Source organism: Ahaetulla prasina, chromosome 5 (assembly GCF_028640845.1).
Source record: "Ahaetulla prasina isolate Xishuangbanna chromosome 5, ASM2864084v1, whole genome shotgun sequence".
Classification (NCBI taxonomy): Eukaryota; Metazoa; Chordata; class Lepidosauria; order Squamata; family Colubridae; genus Ahaetulla; species Ahaetulla prasina.
Window position 1 is genome coordinate 108,258,042 of NC_080543.1, and position 27,438 is coordinate 108,285,479.

The 27,438-nt window shown below is 37.7% G+C and overlaps 1 protein-coding gene across 1 annotated transcript in view; it reads right to left on the reverse strand.

Moving 5' to 3' along the window:
* Positions 1–27,438, reverse strand: part of NALCN (sodium leak channel, non-selective) — a 463,243-nt gene that overhangs the window by 191,533 nt on the left and 244,272 nt on the right. The window contains exons 4-6 of the mRNA XM_058184759.1: positions 16,223–16,279; positions 5,807–5,890; positions 630–769 (exon numbers count right to left, since the gene is read on the reverse strand). Of these exons, the coding sequence (XP_058040742.1) occupies positions 630–769; positions 5,807–5,890; positions 16,223–16,279 (281 nt within the window). The remainder of the gene's footprint in view (positions 1–629; positions 770–5,806; positions 5,891–16,222; positions 16,280–27,438) is intronic.

Sequence of the window (27,438 nt, forward strand, 5' to 3'; positions counted from 1 at the left end):
AAAAAGGAAGTGAGAATGAAAGTGATATGCATTAAATTTATAGACAATAAGAAAAAAGTAGGACAAAGTTTCCAAGACTTCAGATCCATCAGAAAAGGCTTTGCAGGTGTTTTATCACCTGTTTTATCAAGTGAGAATGAGAGAATTATGGTATTTTTTTTTTGTTCTAAATACTGCATTGAATTCAGATGCTGAACTACACTGGACTGTAATTTAGAACAATTTGTATACTGTCAGATGTGTACCTCCCTAACCTATTTTTAAAATCTTAAGTATGTATATATAAAAAAAGTGTGCCCAAGGAATTAATAGCGATGACTACTGTAAACTAATATATTTATTGAAAACCCAGAGAGCTGATGATATATACTATGTTGAGAAACCAATCAGGCCTTTGGCAATTTTTTAAAAAATGCTTGGTTTTTCTTCTTAGAGAACAAAGTACTTGCATAAACCTGGAAGTCCCCCAATCATTCACCCATATTGCAAAGACAAATAAAGTAAGCAAAGACATATGGGATAATAGGAAATTGAAGGCAAATCTCTCACTCACAATATATTTTTATACAGCTGTGCCTAAAAAGTTACCAAAGCTACACTTTAAAATCAAAGGCAAAGAACAGACTTACTTTAAAATGTTGGTTATCCTGGTTCTTGGTAATTCAAAGCGGAAATAAATTCGGAATGCTCGAATCATAATGAGTGGTCGTGGGATTCTTAGCATGCCCCAAGGAGACATTTGATCCACTATCTCTGCGATTTCAAAAACCTAGGAAGAAAAAGAATGCCTTTTTCTCTCAGATGTTTCCTAATCATGCCAGTCTTCTTTCGCTAGTTTGAAATTGTTATTTCTGCAAAATGCTGTAATTTCCAGGAACAACACACTTCCATTGTTAACTTTCAGTGTTTTTGTTCAATTGAGGATTCCCATGCTTCTTAAAATGTTGCCTTGAACTGATTATCCTGCAGGCTCAAACATCAATGATCTCATTCAACAATATGAATGAACCTTGAATATATTGATCTAAGACAATCCCATGCTGGTTTACTGGAGTCGTCAAACAGAAGGTACAGGATGTCTTTGCTGATATACAGTGTTCACATGATAGAACTGCTCTAGGCTAAACTGATGAGGAAGAGCTCTATGTGGGGAGCAAGCTATGTTAGGCTGCAAAATCAAATAATGGTAACAAGCTCTATTGCACACACCTACCGGTAAAATTCAATTTTTTTTTAAACACTGACAAGAGAATGAGTCATTTAAATCTGGAATGCAATGTGTAACGCATAACACACAGTGCTGTTTTCAATTATTCTGATGGGAGCATTTTATTAATTGTATATATTTATATACAGATAAATCTTTTTTTTTTGAACCATGTAAAGTTTTGTCTGACAAGAATTTTTTATCTGAAAGCCTTATGAAGACCAATAGTAGAACTTTTCTCTTTTAGTTTTGCGTAGTTCAGATAGTGTCCAAGCAAGAGTACTCAAAAGTACACAATTTAACTAACTGGTACATATCTCAAAATGTTAGGTAATCAACACTGTTTTAGATTGTTTTTAAAAAAGCATTACATTTTAGTTTAGTAGTCGCTTGATTGCCCAACTAATTTCACTCTAATAGTTTCAGTAGTGCAGTGAGAAGAGATGGGGGATGGAAAAACAGTATTTCGCTCCAGAAAGACCCCTGTGCCAAGCTTTGCACTGTTTCATATGCTGCACCAGTTATGCATCTCCTAGATCAAATGGCCCTTCAGATAGTCATTCATGGCATGGTCACCTCGCAGCTTAATTACTATAAGATGCTCTACAAGGGGCTGCCCTTAAATACCACCCAGAACCTTCAATTGTTCCAGAACGCAGTGGTGTGAACAGTGATGAGCATGCCTTGCTATGTCCATGTAGCACTTCTTCTTTGGAAGCTGCACTAGCAATAGCACTTATATACCACTTTACAGGCCTCTCTAACCAGTTTACAGAGTCACCATATTGCCCCCCAATAACAAACTGAGTCCTCATTTTACTGACCTTGGAAGGATGAAAGGCTGAGTCAACCCTGAGCTGGTGAGACTCAAACTGCTGAATTGCTGGTAATCAGCAATCAGCAGAATTAGCCTGCAATACTGCATTCTAACCATTATGCCACTGTGGCTCTCAGGTTGCCAATTTGCTTCCGAGTATGTTTGAAGTGGTGATCATGACCAGGGTGAGGATTTCTATGACAAGTCATATGTTTTCTGAAACCTTTGTTTGAATTTATAAAGTTAAAACAAGTTTTAGAGTAATCTGGTGAGAATTAGATGCTTTTTATTTTGCTGGAAAAGTCATACTTTGACTTTTTAAAGATATCTCAAAATTTCTGCTTAATTTTGTAAGAAATGCTGTATTTTGATCATTGGCAACCCTTCTGATAAGCCAGCAAGTTTAAGCCAGCAAAGAAAGTGAGAATTTGCCTGTTTTTTTCTTATTCACTCTCCAACTCAGGGAGTCTCTCTCAGAGAGAGAGAGAGAGAGAGAGAGAGAGAGAGAGAGAGAGAGAGAGAGAGAGAGAGAGACATGGGAACAAAGGCTTCTTCCTGAGCAGGCCTGAAAAAAAGGAGAGAATTTGCCTTAAGTGTGTGTTTGTTTGAGGTGGTGATGTGTGAGCTACAATCTGATTTCAACATGTCTAAAAGCAGATGTTCAGTGAGTGTGAAATTATAACCTTGCTGTTCAAGAATTTGGGGAGCAGATCTTCAGTAACAATGGTGATACTTTGTTTTGTAAATTGTGTAAAATTATGGTATTGCCCCAAAAGTGTTTTAATATGCAACAACATTGTGACACCGTGAAACACAAGAGTTGTTAAGTAAGATTTACCTTCACTGAGAACAGGCTGTGTCTCTTTTTTGAGAGTGCTTTTTCAACTGCAGGTTCATCATTGATGAATCATCAGATCATCATTCTACATTTAGGCAAGAAAAACGAAATGCACAGATACAGTATATGTGGTACCTTGCTCAATAGTAGTAATTGTGAGAGGGATCTGGGAGTCCTAGTGGACAACCATCTAAATATGACCCAGCAGTGTGCAGCAGCGGCCAAAAAAGCCAACACAGTTCTAGGATGCATAAACAGAGGGACAGATCACATGAAGTGTTAATACCACTTTATAATGCCTTATAATGCCTTATAAATCCCTGTCTATAAGGCCACACTTGGAATACTGCATCCAGTTTTGGTTGCCATGACGTAAAAAAGATGTGGAGACTCTAGAAAGAGCGCAGGGAAGAGCAACGAAGATGATTAGGGGACTGAAGGCTAAAACATATGACGAAGGGTTGCAGGAACTGGGTATGTCTAGTTTAATAAAAAGAAGGACTAGGGGAGACATGATAGCAGTGTTCCAATATCTCAATATCTCACCACAAGGAAGTGGGAATCAAGCTATTCTCCAAAGCACCTGAGGGTAGGACAAGAAGCAATGAGTGGAAACTAATCAAGGAGAGAAGCAACTTAGAACTAAGGAGAAATTTCCTGACAGTCAGGAATTAATCAGTGGAACACCTTGCCTCCAGAAGTTTTGAATGCTCCAACACTGGAAGTTTTTAAGAAGATGTTGGATAACCACTTGTCTGAAGTGGTGTAGGGTTTCCTGCCTAAGCAGGGGGTTGGACTAGAAGCCCTCCAAGGTCCCTTCCAACTCTGTTATTCTATTCTATTCTATTCTAAATACCCAGTCAGAATTTTGTAAGGATCTCTGGGCAATGATGGTTACTTCAAATATTCCGTTAAGGAAATTAGGTAGTGGTAGCTCCAGACATTTTTTCTTTTTTGGAGAACTACTCCAGTCATTCAATTCCAAATGAATCAACTCTAAGGAAAAATTATATCTCTGCCTGCTATGAAGATATGTTAGGAAAGATAAGATTTGCTTATTGACAACAATAAGATCAGGGTTTCCATAGATGAAATAAGTGCTGAAAAGAAAAAGATATGTAGCCAGTGTTATTATTGGCACTCTGAAATGTGACAAGCCTGGTGATCTATTTCTTCTAACGTGAAATTCTGCAAAAAGTACACAATTCCACTATTGCTGTGCCCTTTGACAATTCTATGAAATTACTCTGGCTGGTGTAAAGAGGGGAAATATCCTTCTCTTTGTAACACTTGGATGGCACTCCACACATGACTGAAGCAGCCAAGGACTTAAATTTCTTTATCCAAAAATGATGCATATCACATGCCTTGCACATGGTTTACAAGAGTGGCCAAAGATATTCAAAGCAACTATCCTGATGTAGATAATGGGGGGGGGGAATCATTGAAGCTCCACATTGAACAAAAGTTCAAAGAAATTGTTCTTACTTTTGCTCTACCTCCCCAACCTGTTGTGACACATTGGGACAGTTGGCTGGATGTGGCTATGTATTATTTCACTAATTATGCTTCTTTGCAATTGGATAGTTAAACAATTTGACTGTTGTGAATCTTCCTCTATCACAATGGTGCAACATTCCCTTTCTGAAACCTTGGTTGAAAACTTAGCCTGTACAGGATTTAACTTCAGTGGATTATCAAGAGCAATCATCCGCTTGAAACTATAGTAATAGATTTAGTGATCTACTGAGCATTGTATATAAATTGACAATGATCTAAAGCAAGTAATGAGAAAATTAGTAATAAACTTCAGAGGGTGCTGCAATTTAATCTGGGTTATTCAACACTTTGCAAAATAAGTAGTGCTCTAAATGAATTTGAAGCAAGAGGTGAAGACTTTGAGCCAGAATTTTCTCCAGATGAGTTTGCTTTTTTCAAATGTGCTCCTATAACCTCTTATGATGCGGAACTGAATTTCTCTAGCTACAAGAACACAATGGTGGACAACAGAAGGAATTTTTTTAAGTTTGATAGCCTCAAGATGCACATGGTCATCCAATGCAATGGATGTTAATGAAAACTAATCCAGAGATGACCATTTTATTCTCAAAATGTTCATTTGATTCCTTCAATCATAGCACTTGAAGTGAAGAATAAACCTTTTAATTTATATTTGTGTGTAGGGGTAAGCAGATTTTCAAAAATCTAGTGCTAATTTCAGAAAAATTATAAAGCCATATTTTTGCTTTATAAGTCATACTTTTGATTTAATTGGTCATATTTAAATAATTTTAAAGCAATAAACTGCATATTTCTAAAATTTTAGGTCATAGAAATCCTCACCCTAATCATGACCTATAAACCCTACATATCCTAGGCCTAAGGCCCGTTTATTTGAGGGGCCACCATTCTTTCATGATATCTGCCCAGGTGATTCAATCTTACAGGATTGATCAATTCTGGGTCCCCTTTGAGTAAGCAATGTCATCTATCAGGACTCTGGAAGTGTGCTTTCTATGTAGGAGCCCCCCTCAGGAGGAATTAGGTTCCTCCTGAGATCTGAATGTCCTCCACTTTTCTATTGCCCAGAAGAGTGGTGAAGACCTAGTGTGGGAGAGTAGGACTCCTAACGTTATTCCATTCAGTCGTTTTGTCATTTTTATCATCTTTTTATCTTTTTTCTCCTTTTTAATTGGATTTAATGTAATTTCTTTGTTTGGATTGTTGTAAATCACTCAGAGACATTGGAAGTCAGGTAGCATACTAGTTTAATAATAACAGGAAAAACAAAATAGATCCTATTAGGTACACTCTGTGGCATTCAAATAGAAATTTCAGACACTTGAGTTTGCTTAAGAAGAAAAGCCAGTCAGAGGATTTTTAAATTAAACTCAATACTCAGTACTTAGGCAGAGATGCCCTTATTATAATGAAATATAATTACCTGTAAAACTAAGGACACCCACAGACAAAATACCATGAATCCATCAAATACACACCAGCGGTCCTTCACATAGGAGCTATCACCCTACAGAAAAAGAATTAAATTGGATCATATTGTGTGTTCATTGTGTTATTTTGTAATCATAATTAAACAAAAATGATCAGATAGCATTAAAAATGTTTCTCTCTGATACCTTCAGGTGTGCAGCAACTATTAATTCAATGGCCCAAGAGGACCATAAATTAGAAAATGTTACAATAAATATATAAACATTTATATATAAATAAATACCCCAACAGAGTGAAATCAGTTTAGTGCCTTAGAAGAATCATTTGCTTACAATGTGTAACTTAGAACTTATTCTCCATTTACCTCATAGATGTTTTACTCTGACAACTGTTGAAAACACCATGCAACTATTTGGCACAAATGTCAGTGCCAAGTATTTAAAAGCACCTCTTTTATTTCTCTACTATAGAGAATAGCTTAAGTTTGTAAGCAATGCATCTGGAATAAGAGAAGTGAATTAGATAAACTAAACACAGGAAGGCTACTTCCCCCAAATGTAACTCAACATACAAAGTGCTCTTATATAGTAAATGATTTTTGCTATTTGTGGATATTTTTAAATATATATTTTTTGACTTGTTAACTTTTAGGATGAACCTGGGACATCAGTAATGTATTAGTTACAAGCACTGTTTGCAGATGCATCTTGATCCTTTCATCTTTTTCCTGACCAAGAAAAGGCTCTAATGATTTGCAGCTGTAGCAAACAGAAAAAAATGATATGCTATGGAATTCTCTTTCTTAGGCAGGACTTTGAATGTACCTTTAAGCTAAGAATTTAAGCTGATTCATCCACTGCTCTACATATCATTAAAGTGAGTAACGCTATAGTGTGCCTAAGTATTTATACTATGGTAACGCCTATATTTGCTTTAAATAAAAATATATAAATTTTGCCCAAGCTTTTTAGCATGTATTTAATTCAAAAGTAGACACAGTCAAGAGTTATTTCTGTACAGTATCATGTTTTGCAGCATTCAAGAGGATGCTAGAGGCACGTAAAGATTAATCCCCAGCAGCATTATTATCCTAATATCTAATTACTGCTATTGGAGATGGAAACATAAGGATTGTTGTTGATAAAAAAACCCCTCAATTGCTTCCTTCTCCCCAAAGTGAGAACTACTGTGAAATTTCTGAGAAAGACATTATAATCGTACTCACAGAGATGTGCACAGTCATAAAAATTATTCATCATTCTGTTAGCATGGGAACATGAGTTTAGATGCTACTGATGTCATTTGAGAGATCACAAGAAGTACATAAATGTGGCCACAACAGAATTATTGAAGGCTACAAAGGGCCCAAGTAATATACTTCAACTCTGAGTGTCATGGCTCCAATTTCTAGAATTTCAAGACAAGAATATCAGCCTGCTTTCTTATGGAAGCCTTATACAGGAATGAGTTCTGCCAGGTTTTTTTTAAAAAAATCTGTTAGATAACTAAGGTCCATCCTATTACAGCCTTTACTTTTTTTATAGATGATAAACTTCAGCCACTGATCAAGTCAGCTGAGAAAATACAATGCTAAAGTGGAAAGAAAATTAAGAGCTATATTATTCTTTCCAAGTGATGATGCTAGAGAAGTGCAAGACAGGGTTTTGTGTACTGAAAATTATGATTCACTAGAGGGATTTTTAGTATTTCTCCAGATTTCTTGCCGTACTTGTTATAACAACATCTGACACATCTTAAGATGATCTAACCAGAGCAGAAAAATCTGTCATTTGTCTAGGGTTTTATGACTGAAATTTCTTCAGAGGGCTGAAAATATTCTATATTCTGCTACTGTTCTGCCTTCCAATCTTGTAATTTCTAATTAGGCAGCTTGTTCTATATATTGATCTCAGATGCTGTAAGGAAAAGAAATGTGTTCTCCTTTGTAGTGTGATTAATTCTTCAACCTCTTCACACTTGGCTTTGCATAATAACAATGATGATAGCACCTTATTAATGGGTGCAGGGATGTTTGCAACATGCCTTGACTATTGTTAAGTTGAGAATACAATTTTATCACTTTTTATTTTGAAGTGTGTGTGTGTGTGTCTGATATAGCATATCCCTTTTTTTCTGGTCGTCTGTTTCTAATGTTATGACGATTTCCTTATAACATGAAATACTAAGCATTGGGCATATTTTTATTTTTTTAATTTTTTATTTACATTTATATCCCGCCCTTCTCCGAAGACTCAGGGCGGCTTACATTGTGTAAGGCAATAGTCTCATCCTATTTGTATATTTATATACAAAGTCAACTTTGTATATAAATATACGAAGGACTGATTGTATATAAATATACGAAGGACTGATTGATTGACAAAATTAATACTGGGCTCTTACCTTCTATTTTACTGGAATTTATGCTGAAGTTCTAATAGATCTTTAGATCAAATCCTGTTGTATGAATGCAATTTAATGCTTCCCAAGGAAGGCACAGATCCTATTAAAAATCCTAATTATTATTCTATTTCACACATCAATAGAAATGCTATTCTTGCCAATAAATTATTATTTTTCTTTCAATTATTGCATGTTCAATTCAGGCTGGATTTATATAAGACCGTTCAGAGATAGATGACATTAGATTTGATATAGTCGTTTAATAAAAACCAGCAACCATAATATATTTAGATGCAGGAAAGGCTTTTGATAGGGTTTTTTGGATGTTTCTGAAATGAATATGGAAGAGAGTCAATTTGCTCCAGAGGTTAAGGCTCCAGGCTAGAAAGCGGAAGATCATGAGTTCAAGTCCCACTTTGCCATGAAAGCCATCTGGTGGGGGACTTTGGGCCAGTCACTCTCTTTCAGCCCAACTAATCTTATGGGTTGTTGTTGTAGAGGAAATAGGAGATGGAAGGTATGTTGGATTTGTTTGCCACCTTGAATTATTTGTAAAAATAATAAAGTTGGGATATAGATAAATACATTTTGACTGCCTCCAACTTTCTGGATAGACATATTTTATTTAATTCCTACTTTCTAACTGATTAACTATAGCAATATAACAAGAAACAATATTTCTTCTTAAAATATGTGTCATAATAAACACCATGAATGTCCTGTTTCTGTATTTAATTTGTTTCTATAAATGCAAGGTTATAGAATTATATTTTTTAAAAAAAAACATTAAGGAAATTGGCAAGGGTAGAGCAGAGTATAAGATTATGTGAATGATATGCTACAATTTAATGTTGTTAATCTATGTTATCATTATGCCATTGTCCCAATGATACAATTATAAATTTTCATCACTATGCTGGACACAAGCATACACTTTGTATGATTTATTTGATGTAATAATAAAATCATCATCATTCCCCCCATTAATCTCCTACTATTTTTCTATGATCCATTCATAGGATGATTTATTGTTTAACAACTGTTATCAAGAGGAAATGTTTCCTCACGTTTCTTCTAAAACTTGTTTAACTTCATTCTCATTTCTTGCTCTGCTCTTTGTTTCAACTATAAACAAACCTATCTCCCCCCCTTTTTTTCTTTCTTTCTTTCTAGCATCTTCCTTCAAGTGCAGGATCTGCTTTTTTCAGTTCCATTGGTTGTGACAGGAATTGACCCACCGGCTTGTCGCTTGAGAGAGAGAATGATTGGCCCAAAGGCACCCAACTGGGTTTCACGGCTAAGGCAGAACTCAAACTCATAATCTCAAGGTTTCTAGCCTGGTGCCTTAACAACTAAGCCAAACTGGCTCTCTAAAGTGAAAAATCTCTACACTAGCTCTCTTTAAAGGGCCTTGCTGCCTCGTCTTAGATAACACAGTCTTTATATGCAGTATTTATTAACATCTCTCCTTACTTTCTCCCATGCAAACAAAATGTACCTAAAACTTTTTACCTTTTCTTGTATGTTTCCAGAGTCTCATCATCTGGGTAACTCTTCCTCTGATATTGCTCCAGCTTTTCCATGCTCTTTTTAAATATGTGGATGCCCCAAACTGGGTACAAAACACAAAGCATGGTCTATCCAGAGTAGAACATAATAGAACGATTGCTTGCTATATTCCAGATGCAGTGCTTCAAAGCATATCAAAATTGCACCCACATTTTTAGTTTAATGTTCATGTTCAATAGGCAGTTAGATCTTTCATATGCATTGCCATCAAGTCAAACTCTGCAGCAAAATATATTGTATTTATAGATACAGGATCTTAAACTAAACACCACTGAACATCATTTTCTGGGCTCTCTTAAACATTGATTTTTGCTTTGTCCGCTAACATATTTTCTTCCAAGCTTGATAAAAATTCATTTCATTTCACTCAAATGCTTTTTAGCAACATCATCAATAATTGTAGTCTACCAAAACATCAAGAATATGAACTCTTCATGCATGAGGAAAGCAACAGAATGGTAGTATAAGTATAGACATGATTTGCAGAAGTGCATTGCTGATATTATTGGCATTTAGCTTATAAATAATTATTCTACAATGGGATAAGGAAGAATTATAAGCAGCAGCTATCTTTTTGGAGTTATTTGGCTTACCTACAATACATGGCAATGTATTCCTATGCCCCACCCCACCCCTTCTCTAATATACACTGGTATATTACTGGTGCAGAAATGTTGTTGGTTTGTTGGAGATCACATTAAAAATGATTTGCAGAAAATGACATTTAGAACTTAATAGTTTGAAATGATAAAATATACACACTGTAGCATCTGTTGTGAAAGGCAAACTTATGTTTAAATATCCTGATTGCCTCAGCATAAACACCAGAGAGATTATGGTAGAGAAACCCATCATTTAAATATGAATGTGCTATTCACAATAAATGGCATATTCTGTTCAGAGCAGCACTAGATGTCAGCAAAGAGGTACAGAAATCTCATCTTCTAGTGTTCTGGACCTCTGCAGTATGGGTAGTGATGGCCCTATATCTGTCTTGCTATTGAAACCTGATGATCCCAATTAAACTAATTCTGTGCAATAAGCAGTGCCTCTGACAAGCAGTGAGTCTCATTTCTTACATATACTGAAAGATGCAGCTTTCCATTGAAGCTGAATAGGCAAAGGATACAACGAGCAGGAGACTAAGGCACGTGTTCTGTTCCTGATCTAGGCACATTAATTGAAATTTCTGAAGTGAGAATCTGTGCATTTATTTATATACATAAGGGCTTTTTTCAGTTATCTGTGAATACTTACAGCTTGTCATGATGTTACATCCCTCCCATATGCATATTTCTTACACATACTTTGAATATTGATAAAGAGCAGATAATGAAACTGTGGTTCCAGAGCTATTCTTTCTGTTAAGTGGAGAGCTTTGGGGAAAATCATTTTTTTTTTTGTAATTTCATAGAAATATTCCTTAGAAATGTTTTAAATAGAGTTATGTTCTTCTAACTTATTCAATATCTGACACATTGTTAGCAGGAGGATGGGGGGAAAATACCCAGATACTTGATGGATGTTTTTCCTCCTGAGAACATTCTCCCCTTACCGGGAAGTAGGCCAACAACTACAATGTCAAAGCCAAATGACTCACTATATAACCAGATAACATCCCTCTTAACAGCTCCAATTATGGATTTTATTTAACGTTATAAGATACGTCTCTTTAAAGGCTTTAATTGACTAGTTAATATCAGTGAATCCATGGACAAGTTGATTAAGAAAATGGCAGGTTCACACATCATGCTGGGAGCTAATTTATTGACTTTGGCTTAGTTTGGCAATCCATTCCCTAACTAACAAGAGGAATAAGAAACAAACAAAAGCAAGTGATTAGATTGTCATGTTTTCTTTAATAAGTTGAGATAGAAATGCAGTTGCTTCATTTTCCCTTTTGTGAAAGCAAGCAAAAGTTTCAGTGTCTATAGCTTGATATTTCATCAAAACAAGTAAACTATAGTTAATGGCTTTGAAATAGCCATTATAACATTATAATGACCCAGAAATTTTAATGATTGGTTACACAAATTAGAGCTATTTAGTACACATATAGCATTAAGCCTTAAAGCTGGATTCAGACTACCCTAACCAAGAAAGTCATCTGATGGTTTAGAATTGGTATGAGATAATGGCTTGAAATTGATTTAATATTCTTAATATGTCCTGCAAATTAGACAAATGGTTGTTGAATCTCTTCTTAAAAACCTCCAGTGTTGGAGCACCCACAACTTCTCAAGGCAAGTTGTTCCATTGATTAATTGTTCTGTCAGGAAATTTCTCCTTAGCTCTAGGTTGTTTCTCTCCTTGGTTAGTTTCCATCCATTGCTTCATATCCTGCCTTCAGGTGCTTTGGAAAATAGGTTGACCCCCCTCCTCTTTGTGGCAGCCTCATCTTTGTAGATATTGGAACACTATCATGTTAGCCCTAGTTCTTCTTTTCACTAGACTAGACATACCTAATTCCTGCAACCATTCTTTGTATGTTTTAGTCTCTAGTCTCCTATCATATTTGTGGCTTCTCCCTGCACTCTTTCTAGAGTCTCAACATCTTTTTATATTGTGGTGACCAAAACTGGATGTAATATGCCAAGTGTGGTCTTATGAAGGCATTATAAAATGATATTAACACTTCACATGATCTTAATTCTTCCCTCTCTTAATGCAGCCTAGGACTGTGTTGGCTTTTTTGGAAGTTGCAGCACACTGCTGGCTGATATTTAAGTAATTGTCTACTATGACTCCAAGATCCCTCTCACAGGTGCTACTATTACCCAGGTATCACCTATTCTATACCTGTGCATTTGTTGTTGGTGTTTTTGTATACCTGTAGAACTTTACTTTTTTCAACATTCAATTTCATTTTGTTAGATAAAGCCCAGTGTTCAAGTCTGTCAAGGTCCTTTTGCTACATTATGTATAAGCTTCCCCCACAAATGATTGCTAATAGTTCTTGCTATTAGGGAATAGTTTTATGTTCATTTTATTAATTATATTTTTATCGGTCAACAATCAAAATAAAGTTCTGTTTGTGTAAGTAAATGTCAGGTTTTTTAAAAAGTAAAGTATGCTTCTTCTACCCATGTGGCCATAGATAAATTAAATAAAATTGGTTTAACATCAATATAAATTTTCTACTAACCTAGAAAGTCATTCCGTTCCTTGGTGCATAGCAAATTTGGCACATTTGTTGCCCTAAAGCCAATTATTATTCTGTCTAATCCAACCGAAAAGTATCCTGATCTGGGAGTGCATCAGGGCAACAGGCAAAAATCACCAGCCAGCGGAGAATACATCCACCAGTGGGACAAAGCAGGTATAATGGATGGCCCTGATAATTCCACAATTTATGCCTGGGCTTCTGTACGTTTACCCCTCCTCCCAACCCCATTGGGATGCCAACTCACAAGAATGTGATGCAAAGAAGCACATGGGAATACAACAGCTCACAAATATGCAGAGAGAAAGGAGACGGATCTTGGCCTCACTGTGCAGCCAGCTAAATCCTATATAGCGCCTGGGTGTCAAATTCATGATGTCACATTGTCATCATGTGACATATCGCGACTCCCTCCCCCTTCGCTAAACCAGTGGTGGGCATGGCCAGCAAAGGATGCATCTGGCTTGCAGGCCGTAGTGTGATACCCCTGCTATAGAGTATAACTGAAACTAACTAACTGCTGGGCTGTAGAAGGTAGTGATGGTGATCAAAATGGACAAATAAAGGATAGTGGCAAATAAACAACAAAAGTCTAGATCAACATCCCTCATTATTTCCAGGACAATCCAAGGGATGGTGTATCTAAAGGCAAGGTTCTCCACTAGTAAATGGTTGGCCAGTGCTAACGCAGATATTGTTGGATATATCCCTGTTCTTTTCCCAATAGCAAGATTTTTCTCTCCTCTTTTCTTGGAAGCAATGAAAATAAACTTTCTGCAAAAATGGGGAGGGTGGGAAGTAAGAGTTAGAGGAAGAACTCTGCAAACATAGTGGTAATAGAACAACTGCTGGGGGAGAAATGGTGGCAATGGAGGTTGGCTAACTGGCCAAAGGAGTAGGGTATGCCCACTCCTCTCAGTACTCCCCAAACATACCACTGTTTGTGGTCACAACAGGTCACTTGAATTAATCCGCAAGATAACTTCAATAGCACTTATATACCGCTTCATAGTGCTTTACAGCCATCTCTAAGCGATTTACAGCATATTTTCCCCAACAATTTGGGTCCTCATTTTACCGACTTCACAAGGATGGAAGGCTTAGTCGAATGTTAGCTGTCGAGGATCAAGCTCCTGGCAGTGAGCTGAATTAGCCTGCAATATTGCATTCTAACCACTGCACCATCCTCTCCTTATGGTTAGAAAAGTGTTATAAATTTAGCATGCCCACCCATTTTGGCCGAAGGGGGGAGGCACTATTGATATTGTGATAGAGCAAGTGACAATTTGAAACTGTACTCATGGGTTGAAGTCAATGTTGTGTGATCAAGAGGGAAAACTGGGGTTCACAGGGCACGATAATTTGTGATTTAAAAAAAAAGCAGGCCAAGGATTTCAAATTTAATACTTGCATTCAGAGGAAAAAGTCTGACATGTTGGTTAATCTATGTGATTACTGTGTTAATTCCTATTGGTAAATCATGGTTTATTTTCTGCGTCCAAAAAACAGTGCTGGCCAATTATTTTGACATGTCATCTTTAGATCAATAAGTCTGGTCAGTAAACCTATATGGATAAAGATCGCTTATATCATTGCTCCAATTTTTTTTTTAATGTGGCTGCATTCTTTGTTATTTTAATGGCTGATGCCAACCACAAACGTAATTAATTTTCGAAGCCATTCAGTCTAGATGAGTATTATGCTTTTTCATTCCATACCACTTTCTTACACATCAGAAAAGGCAGGGATAATCTACATCTCCACAAAAATGGATGAAAATGGAAGGCATCCCAAATTCATTGGAATTGCACTTTACTAGTAAACGCAATATAAAGTACCGCTACCTTCAGTGCATTTTTCACAACACTCTTTTTTTTTTAAAATCATGTGCCAGGCTCCTGAAGTGGTGGAAGCCTCCAGCAGAGTTAAATCTCTTGACAGTGCTATTTTAATCAAGAGTGATGTCTCCTTTCCCCTGACGCTTGAATTCCTTAGATACAGGATTTCTGTCCCAAGGGAAAAAGCTATATCCAAAATAAAATGAAGCTGCCTGTATAAAAAGATGGCACATTGGTGTCCATGATATTGTCCCACCTGATTTGTCCATGTTTTATGGAGGCTTCATGCCACAGGGGATCCATGAATAACAATGGTCTTCTTCATTCATGCAGGACACCAAGGATTGTAGAATTGAAATCCTCATTGACATTCAGTAACAATTTTTTAAAAGCCTTATCCTGTCCCCATACTTCACAGTAACACAACTAGTATGACCATCATCAACAATTTTAAGTTATGCAACTGAATCCTGAAAAGGTTGTTAACAAAAGATTACTGAAATAATGGATGTCATATAGCAAAAGCAACGTCTGCATTGTTTGCTTATATTTAGTTCACTATGAAATCCAAAATCTGTTGCATAATTCAGTATTACCATTAATCTTATATTTGGTTTGAAAATTATCTATGTTTGAAAAAAAAACATATACATGTGGGAATGGGTGAAACTCATAAAATGTAATTCTTCTGTTTTAGGTCCTCCGTATACAATGGTCATTTCACCCCAATTTGTTCTCCATTTAACGATGCTAATCCCTACAATATCTATCCATTATGTTTTGAGTAAAGAATCATGTTTTCATGCAAAGTTGAACTGTTTGGGCAAAGCATATTCCTCTATTATCAAAACAGCATACATCCCCCCATCCAGTTCTCCATTTCAAATTAGAAACTTGGAAAAGAAACAAATGGTCAAACGAAGCAAGTGAATTCAAAAGTATGGATACTGATTTTGGATTTATTGGTATCCAATGTAAATGGGGATAGTGTTTGTGAGTGCAGAATAACACACCCCATTCTGCAGTCACATTTTCAGATAAATCTGTGATGGCAGTCGGTCCCTAATGAAACATTGTGCATGCAATGTTTATACATACCACAGAATCTTTAAAAAAAAATCCTAACTATAACCTCAAATAGATTGAAAAAAATCAGAGCAGAAATGCCTTGAAAATGGAATATGAAATTAAGCATATGTCCTTAGCAAGGTAACTGGTGTTAGCTTTCAGTATCCATGAAAAGCCATTATAACTATATATGAAGATGAAAGAGCTTAGTGTGATTACTGTTTACAGCACAGAAATTATGCAATAACATGATCCACTTTAGCCTCCATAGCCTTATGTATTTTCAGCTTGGACAGGCAAGCATTTTTCTGGTTTTACCTTTGATAAGGGAAATATTCCCAAGCAAGGTGAATTTCTTCCATCTTACCTTGAACATCTGAAATGGCTGTGGTGTGGTTAACCTCCAACCTTTTCCCAACTCCATCTACAGAAAAAAGGAGATTACCTCCATTCATGAGCTTTGTACAGTGGCAGTGTAGTCTTTCAATGTTCTGAGTGAATCTCATGCCATGATATATATCTGGTTCTGCAGATGCTCAACCTCCCTTCAATAACACTTTTGTCATGTTCTCAACCTATGAAATGAAACACTGTGGTCTTTCTAATCCAGGCTGAATTTAGTTATAGTGCACTTAAGGAGACAAATTTGTTTAATTCTTGTTCTTTTCATATTTTAGGAAGTTTGTTTAGTCAAATCAAGACTTGGATGATGTTGCCAAATTTCAAATTAGTGCTAGCTAATGCTGAGAAATGATGAGAGTTGCAGCCCAACAATATGAAGGGAGACATACAAGGCCAGATGATGCTCCAAGTTAACCCCTGAGAGCACATTTTCTTGGTCAATTATCAAGGCTCAAGCAAATTTGTTTTTGGGTTTAGGTCAATGTTTCTCAATCTTAGCAACATTTAAATATATGGATATCAATGCTCAGAATTCTCCAGCCAGCATGTCTAGCTGAGGAATTCTGGGAATTGAAGTCAATTCATCATAAAGCTGCTGAGATTGAGAAATACTGTTTTATATTACAGTTAGTCCTTGATTTACAACCACAATTGAGCCCAAAATTTCTGTTGTTAAGTGAGACATTTGTTCAAGCCAAGTTTGCTCCATTTTACAACCTTTCTTGCCTCAGTTGTTAAGTGTATGATGGCAGTTGATAGGTAAGTAACCTGGCTGTTAAATGAATTTGGCTTTCCATTGACTTTGCTTGTCAGAAGGTTGCAAGAGGGGTTGCAAGAGGGGTTGCAAGAGGGGAATCACATGACCTTGGGACACAGCAAAGGTCATAAATATGAACCACTTGCTGAGCATCTGGATTTTGATCACATGATCATGGGGCTGTTGCAAAGGTTGTAACTGTGAAAAATAGTCATAAGTCACTTGTTTTAGTGCTGTTGTAACTTTAAACAATCACTGAATGAACTGTTGTAAGTTGAGGACTACCTGTATTCTGTTCCATACTACTTATGGAACTTCCTTGGTTCCAAAAAGTGTTTTGAATAGTACTAAATAAGGTGCTATCTTTTTTTTATTTCCCCAGAAATATATGTTCTCCCATGATGACAAAAAATAGGGAAAACACATATCCTTTGCAGATATTCTTTCCCTTCTCAAATATGCACAGTAAAACAATCCTGCTATTTCCCTTGCATGTGATTGAAATAAGAGCCTTCCTAATACCATGAGGTGTCAAATTTATAAATATTAATTAAGGGTCTAGAGTTAGGCAGCTGAGGGTTAATTCCTCCAATTTCCCTCCAGGAGGAAAAGTAAGGAAAAGCGTCATTCAGATGATTAGGAACAAACAAACAGCTGCATTAGAAGCTTGCATTTTTAGATTTAAAAAAAAATCATAAAAGGAACAAGTATAGTTCACATTGGTAAAGGATCTAGTCAAAAATTCACAAATGGATTCCAACACATCATATGGTTAATTATATGCAATACATCTGTATACAGTTCATCAAATCACAAAGGGTTATGAACAGCGGTGAAATCCACTTACCTTCACTACCAGTTCGGGAACGGGAGGGCACGGGAGCGTGCATGTGCTACATGCACACCTCTTCTGCGCATACGCAGACCCTTCTGTGCATGTGCAGAGGGTCAAAAATGGGACATAATGACGGCCCGGTGGGTGGGCAGAGCCTCCCACCTCTGGCGTTATCAATTCGCACAAGCCGGATAGATCCGGCCGGATTTCACCGCTGGCTATGAATGACTATTCCGTGTTAGATACCTGGTATTTAACACCGGATAAGTTATCTAGAATGTATAAAGGTATCACAAATGAATGTTGGAAATGTAAAAATAAAGAAGGGACCTTTTATTATTTATGGTGGACATGTGATAAAGCAAAGAAATTTTGAGTAAGATTCATATTTTAATACAGAGAATTCTTAAAACTGAAGATAAAGATGAAACCAGAAACTAACTTTCTGGGGTTAATGGAAAAAGACTTTTAAAAAAAAATTTGGAATCTTGATCTTATATATGTTGAGGGCAGCAAGACTACTGTATGCACAAAAATGGAAGGACATTTCAATTCTCACCATGGGCGAATGGCTACAGAAGTCGGAGATGGCAGAGATAGCTAAATTGACTGTTTTTATTAAAGAAAAGAATGTAAGTACTTTTGTTGTTACATGGAGACCACTTCTGGACTTTACGCGTGAGGGTGCAAAAAAGTGAAACTTTGATTTGTTGCTATAGAAATGGCTATTTTACATTGTTTTGGAAAAGTAAAAAGTTGAGGTTCAATGTTTGTGCTCTATTCTACTGCAACAGAGAGAGTCAGAAGTCAACACTTCTTTCCCTTTTCATTTCTCCCTCCCCACCTCACTTTTCTTTTTCCTTTTCCTCCCTACTTTGACCTATTATTTGCTTTCATTTTTTGTATTTTATTCAATTTTATTCTATAATTTAATAAAAATATTTTTTAAAAAAAACAAAGGGTTGTGAATGATTGTCCATCTATAGATTGGAGTTTTATGATACCCCCAAATCATTTTAAAAGGTGTAGTTAAATATCCATTTCTATATCCATTTCTGCAATGTTTCTACACATCTCTCAAGAAGATTCACAATAATTAGGCATTCTGATAAACTTAAGCTTCTCCTTTTCCTTTTCCTTTTCCTTTTCCTTCTTCTTTTTTTGCCAGGAGGGGGAAAAAAGCATGGCAAATACAAACATGATGCAAGTGTCAGGCCTAGAAGCCATCTTTTGTAGTAGTTTACTACTGTGGGAAACTGGGAGGGGGGATTGTATGGAGCATGGGTGATACATAGTCATAATACATTCCTTTCTCAAAAAGTCAAGGACAACTTGTCTTGCACCTGGAAGGCTGGAACTGGGAGGCTTCCCCAGTTGGGACGATGTTTGATTGGACCATGTGGTGGACTTGTGGGTGTTGGGCAGGGACTTGAACTTATCTTTGGGTGGGGAAAAATTTGGGAGGGGGAGGGGGACACGACAAAAACCTGGAAACTTTCAGATTCGGGTTTTCCCAGATGTGCCAATATGACATCTCTAATAAAATGTAGCTTTGAGGAATTTCAAGCCTCGGAGTTTTCTTTCGTTGGGGGTATTATTTGGAACCCTGACAGCAAGTTTCTGAAGACCGGTGGAGAGGTTTCAGAAGTGGGTAATGACTTCTTCCAATAGAGAGCAGGGACAAAGAGCTCCCCCAATACAGCTTCAACATGTCAAGATTTGAGCAGAAAAGCGAGATCAAAACTGAATAAATTAATGAATTAAATGAGTGAAGGATTCCTGCAAATGCTACTTCTGGAAGGGATACACTATGAAATGTGAAGTGTCGATGTGGACTCAACTTCCCTCCTTCCAGCTCTCATAGATCTATCATCACCCAACCCTGATGCTGGCACAGGTATTTTCAACCCTACTGAGGTCATACTAGTTCATCAATGGAAGAGTAAAAAATGGTCTTCCCCACTTTTTTCCTGAGGTCAGAGTAAGCCCACAGGGTTTGGTACCCAGTGGATTATCTTTTATTTCAATTTTATTTATTTATTTCATTAATTAATTAATTAATTAATTAATTAAATTTTTATATCTGCATTTCATTCAATTTAGCATTAATCTTGTACTGCTGCAAGATGCTCGGCCTACAACTGAAGTGGTATGTGCGCTTAGTAAAATAAAATAAATAAAAATAAAATAGATAAAATAAAATAATAAAGTAGGGCAAAACATGGGAGTGTGTGGCATGATTAGAAGTTTCACATGATACCCTGAGAAATGATGACTTTGTTTAATTGAAGCCCAACATATTTAATTAGAACTGCCCCAGATAAAAGCAATCTTAGTTAATTAATCCTGAAAGCTATAAACCTGGATGGATTTAGATGAACAAAACAGTAATTCAGAAGGGAAAAACATTATTTTCACTGTTCTTATGCATACATGAGCTTCAGCAAGTAAGAAAAATTCCCTAGAAATGAGAAAACAGAAAATGTTCCCAGGGAGAGTTTGGCTGTCATTCACTGACAATGGTTTGCATTCAATATAATTATCAACAGCCTAACTGGTAACTTCTTTTAAATTAAAAAAATAATAATTAAAAATCAATGGAAAATAGCTGACCTGGTTCTAATTGTTACTGAGCCAATTAGTATGCAGGTTTGCTCAAGAGATATGATTTATAACACAGAAAGCTTTGTTTGAACCAAGGAATTAATGTCAAATAAACATTTTAAATTAATTTAAACCATATTTGAAGAGTCGAACTCAATCTACACTATAGCGCCTCCTGATCTTAGAAGGATTTCCTAACAATATTTAAGAATAAATATATTTTTAATGGCTATGTTTAAACATTCTAATTTATAGTGTGATTGGTCTGGACTTCCTTTTCTGGGCTCCAGTGATGTGGAATCAGTAAATAAACTGTAGTTTATTTTAAGGTGATAAAATAGTGGTTGAAGCCATGGTTTATTATATGTTCAGATAGGCCTGCAGGAACCTCTTTTTTGGGATCAGAAGTCCTCCTGATCTAAGTGATTTTTTTTAAAAAAATACCAGTAGTTGTAATTAAAAAAAGGAAATAATGTGCTAGAATGCAAAATCTTAAGACTCTTAACATATTTATTTACAATAATGGTTTGCGGCGCCCCTCCCCCCAACGGCCCGTTTTTGCTCCCAGGAGGCTGCAGGGAGGCCTACTAGACCTAAAATGGGGTGCGGGGAGGGCGTGCCCCCCAGCAGCCCATTTTTGCTCCCAGGGGAGTGCAGGAGGCTGAGTGCTGCCTGTCACACCCCTGGCCACGCCTACCATGGCCATGCTCACCCAACCAGTCATTAGGGCAGGGAACCGGTTAAATTATTTGAATCCCGTCACTGCCTATTTCCTTACAACCAATGTACTTTTTACTCATCCATCCAAGCAGTTAACAAGTACAGAGCGCTCCCGCAAAAGCTAAAAGTTAAAAAAAAGGAGGAGGAGGAAGAGAAACTGGCCATAAGATTCAGGATTGCTCAGGCTGTCTGAACAAAGATGAATTTTATCTTATTCAGCAGGCTATGGTTGACATGAAGCATAACTAGCACAGCAAGTGTGTCACAAAAATAGCTTGAAAGTGATTGTCAGGCAGGCTGATTGGTACTCTCACTGTCTTGCACTTTTATATCAGTGCTTTTAATGTTCCAGTGTTATGACTAGCTTAAACCACTTGTGAAGAGATGCTCTAAAGGAATAAGGTACATGTAATATTTTTTATTGTTCAAAGACATATATATAAATTGGTGTGTTAATGAATTATTTTGAAACAGGATGTTTTTTAATAGCAGGGTACTCTTTTAAATACTAATAGTATTCATTGGTCCAAGTATATTTTACATGCCATTTAAAAATTAATGAGATTTTACATAAATTTAGACAAGCACAGGAAACCTTCTAAAATCAGTATTTGTGAGTACACCATCTCCCTATATAAAAAGAAGCTGCACTAATCTTGCCCCTTTATCTGTTGTCGGTCAGCACAACACAAGACAAGAATGACTACACACACAATAGAAATGGCTTCAGGAATGAATAGTTCTGCTGAGAATTAATACCGGAAACAGCGTGAATGCCCTGCTGTAGTAGAAGATTCCCTTCAATTTTTCCCCCCTCTATTCAAAAGTTAAGATTGGCTACAGAAAATCTAAACAATAGCAAAACAAAAAACAAAAAAAAAAATCAACCAGTACCATTTTTATTTTTAAAAAGATAATAGTTTGTAGAATTCTCCAATTCCCTTAAGGTTTAAGAAATAGGTAGAAGATGGTGTCAGAGTTCAAGAATAGAAGCTGCACTTTCTGAATGTGCAAGGCAGAAAACAAGACTGGTCACTAATCATTCATCAGTTTTATTTCAATGATTCTTAGCAAATTCATGCCAAAGTCACTGTGCTCATTTGATAAAAGAAATCAAGATGGTTTGCACCTGGAAAGTGTCAAATATCTCATGTTCTGCCTTGTCCTTCTAAACATACATAGTCTGTTTCCCATCCTTCTCTTCCCTTGCTCTTCCATATTTTTCCTCACCCAAACCTTAGCTGGCCAGCTGTCTTTACCTTTACAATCTGATCTCATAACTTCAAATAATATCATACACAATCTAGCCAGTGTGTTTATGTATCCTCATGTGGAATCAGCAGGTTTTCAAAATTCTAGTGGATATTCATCACTGCTGTAAGTGTTATAAGTTATTTGACAGACTTGAACACTGAGCGCTATTTAACAAAATGAAATTAAATGGTGAAAAAAAGTAAAGTTCTACATTTAGGCAAGAAAAACCAAATGCACAGGTATAGTATAGTCCAGTGTTGGGGAACCTTTTTGGCCCCGGATGCCAAAATGGGAGCACGTGCACGCGGGTGAGCACCGGAAACTGTCAGAGCAGCTCCCTGGCATGAATGCGCGGAAGCACTGGAAACTGCATCAGAAAGCTAACCTTCCGGTTTCTGTCACCTGGTCTTCTGGTTTCTGTCACACATGCATATACAAAGAACAGCTGGAAACCAGAAGCTCAGCTGGTCTTTGCGCACGCTCATGCATGTGTGCCAGAAACCAGATGTCGTGTCCCCCTCCCCCTCCGACGACCGGGTCTAGGAAGTACGTATCAAGCGTGGCTACGAAGCCTCTGCAGCTTTGCCAAATTCCTTTCAGATTTCTCAGGGCAGGCAGGAATCCAAGTTGTGACTTCAGCAAACTAAATGAGACTTTGCTTAACTCAAGGTTGCTTGACTCAAGCAGGTCCTTTATATAGGCTTTGGGGTGTGGCTCCATGACTCAGCATTTATCCAGGCCTGCCCCTACCTTCCTTCTGCTGATGTCACCTCTCAGATCTCCGGAAGCGAGGATCCTCCCACTGTGAATTCTCTTCAGCTGGATCTGCTGTCGGTAATTCCAGCATGTGGCTGGCTCCCTGCTCACACGCTGTAGGAGTGAGGTTTGTTTGTTCATTCCTGACATCCTGTCCAGGCATGGGGCCAGGGCTGGGGGCTGGAGGCATGACAGGCCATTCATCTTCATTATCAGACTCCGAATCTGATAGGAGGCCCGGGAGGAGACGGGAGGGGCCCGGCTGAGGAGAGGAGGGAGGACGAGGCACAACACCAGAAGACCAGGTGACCGACGCACATGTGCATGCCAGAAACCGGAAGGTCAGATTCTATTCTATTCTATTCTATTCTATTCTATTCTATTCTATTCTATTCTATTCTATTCTATTCTATTCTATTCCATTCCATTCCATTCCATTCCATTCCATCCCATTCCTTTATTTAGCATATGATGAGAACATGACAGAAAAGAAGTGAACATATGCACACAATTCACATAATTATATACAAAACTTCTACAGGGATATGGCAGTGGCCTCATAACTGGATGTCCAATTCAGTTATCCAGGCAATTGACTCTGGCATTGCTTCATGCAGATCTTCTAGGAAACCACAGAAGGCTTGTCCTGGGCAATCTTGCATAATATGTTAATTGCTTGCATATCAGTGCCACAATTGCAACAAGGGGAATCCGATACAGGGCAGAGGCACTTTTTTTAGTATCACACTTAATTCTGTTCAATTTTGTCCAGACAGAGCAAGGTAGGTCAAAATCAGGTGGTTTGGTAGGGGGATCAGTAATGGTCAGGTCATAAGAAGGTACCATGGACCATTTGTCTGTCCAGGTATTCTCAGGGTTAAACTGGAAAGATGTTAAGTGAATATCTGTTTTCCAAGATGGCTTAAGGCATTTCAATCTTGTGATGGGCTGTGCATTGTCCTGGTGAATAGGGAAAGGCTTATTATTCAGCATCCTTGACCATAGTTGAATCTGAGCTTTTGGTCTTCTAATGTGGGGTGGGGTGATATTTTATTTATTTATTTATTTTGTCACAATAATATACATAAGCATCACACAAAATGATTATATAGTATATAAACATATATATGAGGAAATATAAGGAAGTATAAGCATATATATATAAGAAAAAAAAACAATAGGACAGGAACGGTAAGCACATTTGTGCTCTTATGCACGCCCCTTATAGTCCTCTTAGAAATGGGGTGAGGTCAATAGTAGAAAGTTTTTGGTTAAAGCTTTTGGGATTATGAGAAGAGACCACAGAGTCAGGTAATGTGTTCCAAGCACTGATAATTCTGTTACAGAAGTCATATTTTCTGCAAACTAGATTGAAGCGGTTAACGTTAAGTTTAAATCTATTGGTTGCTCTTGTATTATTGCAACTGAAGCTGAAGTAATCTTTAACAGGAAGGACATTACAATAGATGATTCTATGAGTTAAACGTAGGTCTTGTCGAAGGCGACAGAGTTCTAAGTTTTCTAAACCTAGGATTTCAAGTCTGGTGGGATAATTGTTTTGTTTTGTTTTGTTTTGTTGTTTTCAGAGAAGTGGAGAACTCTTCTTGCAAAATATTTCTGGACACGTTCAATTGTATTGATGTCAGAAATGTGGTATGGGTTCCAGACAGGCGAGCTGTATTCAAGAATTGATCTAGCAAATGTTTTATATGCTCTGGTTAGTAGTGTAGTGTTTTTGGAAAAGAAGCTACGTAAGATTAGGTTTACAACTCTTAGAGCCTTTTTTGCTATGTAGTTGCAGTGGGCTTTGGCACTTAGATCATTTGCTAGATCAATTCTCCAAGGTCTTTAACAGGGTAGGGGTCATCTGTAATGTAATGCCCATCAAGCATGTACTTAGTGTTTAGGTTCTTTTTTTCCAATATGTAAGACTGAGGATTTGCTGGTTGAGATTTGGAGTTGCCAAGTTTTAGACCAAGCAGTTAGAAGATCAAGGTCTTTTTGAATGGTAGATGAATTGTTGGTGGTGTTAAATAGTTTGACATCGTCAGCAAAGAGAACACAATTACTTGAGATATGGTCACAAAGATCATTTATGTATAGTATGAAGAGTGTTGGTCCAAGAACGCTGCCTTGAGGAACGTCACTCTTGACAGGAACAGGATTTGATAAATAGATATTGCTAAGTACTGGTAACTAGTGCACAGGAGCGGGATGCAATGTGTCAGGGATGATATGCATTGTCTGGCAGAGTTGGACGTTAACCATTTGGATGTGGGGGCTGTTAAGCCACACACTGGCACAATATTCAGCTGTGAAATAAACCAAAGGCAAGGCTGTTGCGCAAAGAGTGCCAGCATCAGTGTTACCATTTTGTAGAGAATCCAGGCCCCTCTGCACTTCTTCTGGTGTAAATGGGAATGAGTGTTAAGCATGTGGTGGAAGACATTGTACTATAGAAAATATTAAAAGGATATTTCAAAGTATAATACATTTTGGTTTATAATTCTTAAGGGTTTAGCTCAGGGCTGTCAAACTCGTGGCCTATGGACCGGATGCGTCACATGCTGGTCATCCCCATGCCCGGTTTAGCGAAGGGGGGAAAATGTCCCGATAAGTCACATGATGCCACTGTGACGACATGAGTTTGACACCCCTTGTTTAGCTCAAAGGAAAAAATAGATCTACTTTAAAATGTTATACTAATATACCTATGCTTATAATCTATATCTATGCCTATACGCTATAATCTATATAATCTATAGTCTATATTTCTGTTGTTTCAGTCTATTAATCAGGATGGGCAAGAGGACTACATCTTTCACAATCCTCACCACCAACAAAATACCTCTCCCTCATATAATTACCCTAAAAGTAATCAAGAATAGTTTGATTCTTGAGGATAGTCCTAGTATAAGGATAGTCCTAGACTTACGACAGTTATGGAGCCTGCCAATTACTGTCAGAAGTCGAGGTCTATGTTACATGAACTCTACTATTAATGACCTCCCCATCCCTGCTTTGCCTATGCAGGGGTGTCAAACTCAAGGCCCACGGGCTGGATCAGGCCCGCAGGATGCTTAAATCTGGCCCACAGGGCCAGCCTGGAAAGAGCGAAGGACTAGCCTGCAGAGCCTCTGGCAGCCGAAACAGGCCTCACCCAGTTTTGGCTGACAAAGTGCTGCAGGTGGTCATCCAGGCTGAAAACGGGACATGGGGGGGACTGCACGTGGTCCCCCACATTTTGTTTTGGCCAGCAGAGTGCTGCAAGAAGTGTCCGTCCCATCTTCCTCCCCTGGCCAGACTATGGAGAACTACAATGCTGATTAGGCCCTCAAAGAAATCCAGTTTGACACCCCTGGCATAATGCATTCATTAAATGAATGCATAGGTCATTAAGAAGAGCACGGGGTGTCTCAGGAATGGAGGAGACCACCCAAACTGGGTGTCCTAAAGCCTCTCCCCACCCTCTGAGATATCCCATGCTCTGCTTTCTGCCCCTTGGGTTCCCCACAGCACTATGGGCCTCCTACCTACCCCACCCCGTAACAATCGCACTTACCTTTCAAAAACATCCAGAGCTAATGAAGTTGGAGTAAAGGCTGCTCCACTGCTGGGTCATGTGGCACTATCAAGGAGGAGAAACGCTACCGGTTTTGTTTTCCTTGTTGTGGTTTACTTCCCCAGAGCTATTGTAAATCTAGCACTGCTGGTGCTGGGGGGATCAAAGCATAACAAGGAAAGCAAAGCCTGCAGTGCCATGTGGTCAGCAACATCCCAACAAGGAAATGTCCTTCCCTACTTCCTGAGCTCTAGATATCTTCAAAAGGTAAGTAAGTGACCGATGGACAAGAGTGGGGAGGAATGTGTGGAACCTGGTAGGGTGGCAAAGCAGGCCCAGTGCTTTGGGGACTGGTGGGGCAGAACGGGGAGTAAATAGGTGGGTGGGTGTGCTGTAGTATCTCCGTAGTCAGTTAAAAGTGCGAATGACTGGGGTGTTACTGCAGGTGTGTGTGTGCTGTAACTTCAAATGGTTGTTAAATGGCCTGTTTTACCTTGAAGACTAGCTGTACATACAAACATGATTATCCACCTCACACATGAAGATGTGTGTAATTCAAAGCACCAGTATAGTACAAGCGATTCTGCATTCTAACAAATTAATGTTTCTTGTCTACTGTAAAGAGAAATGAAAATCATATTAAAAAGACTTCTCTTTGTTCAAAGGACTGTGAATCAGAAAGAAAAAAAACAC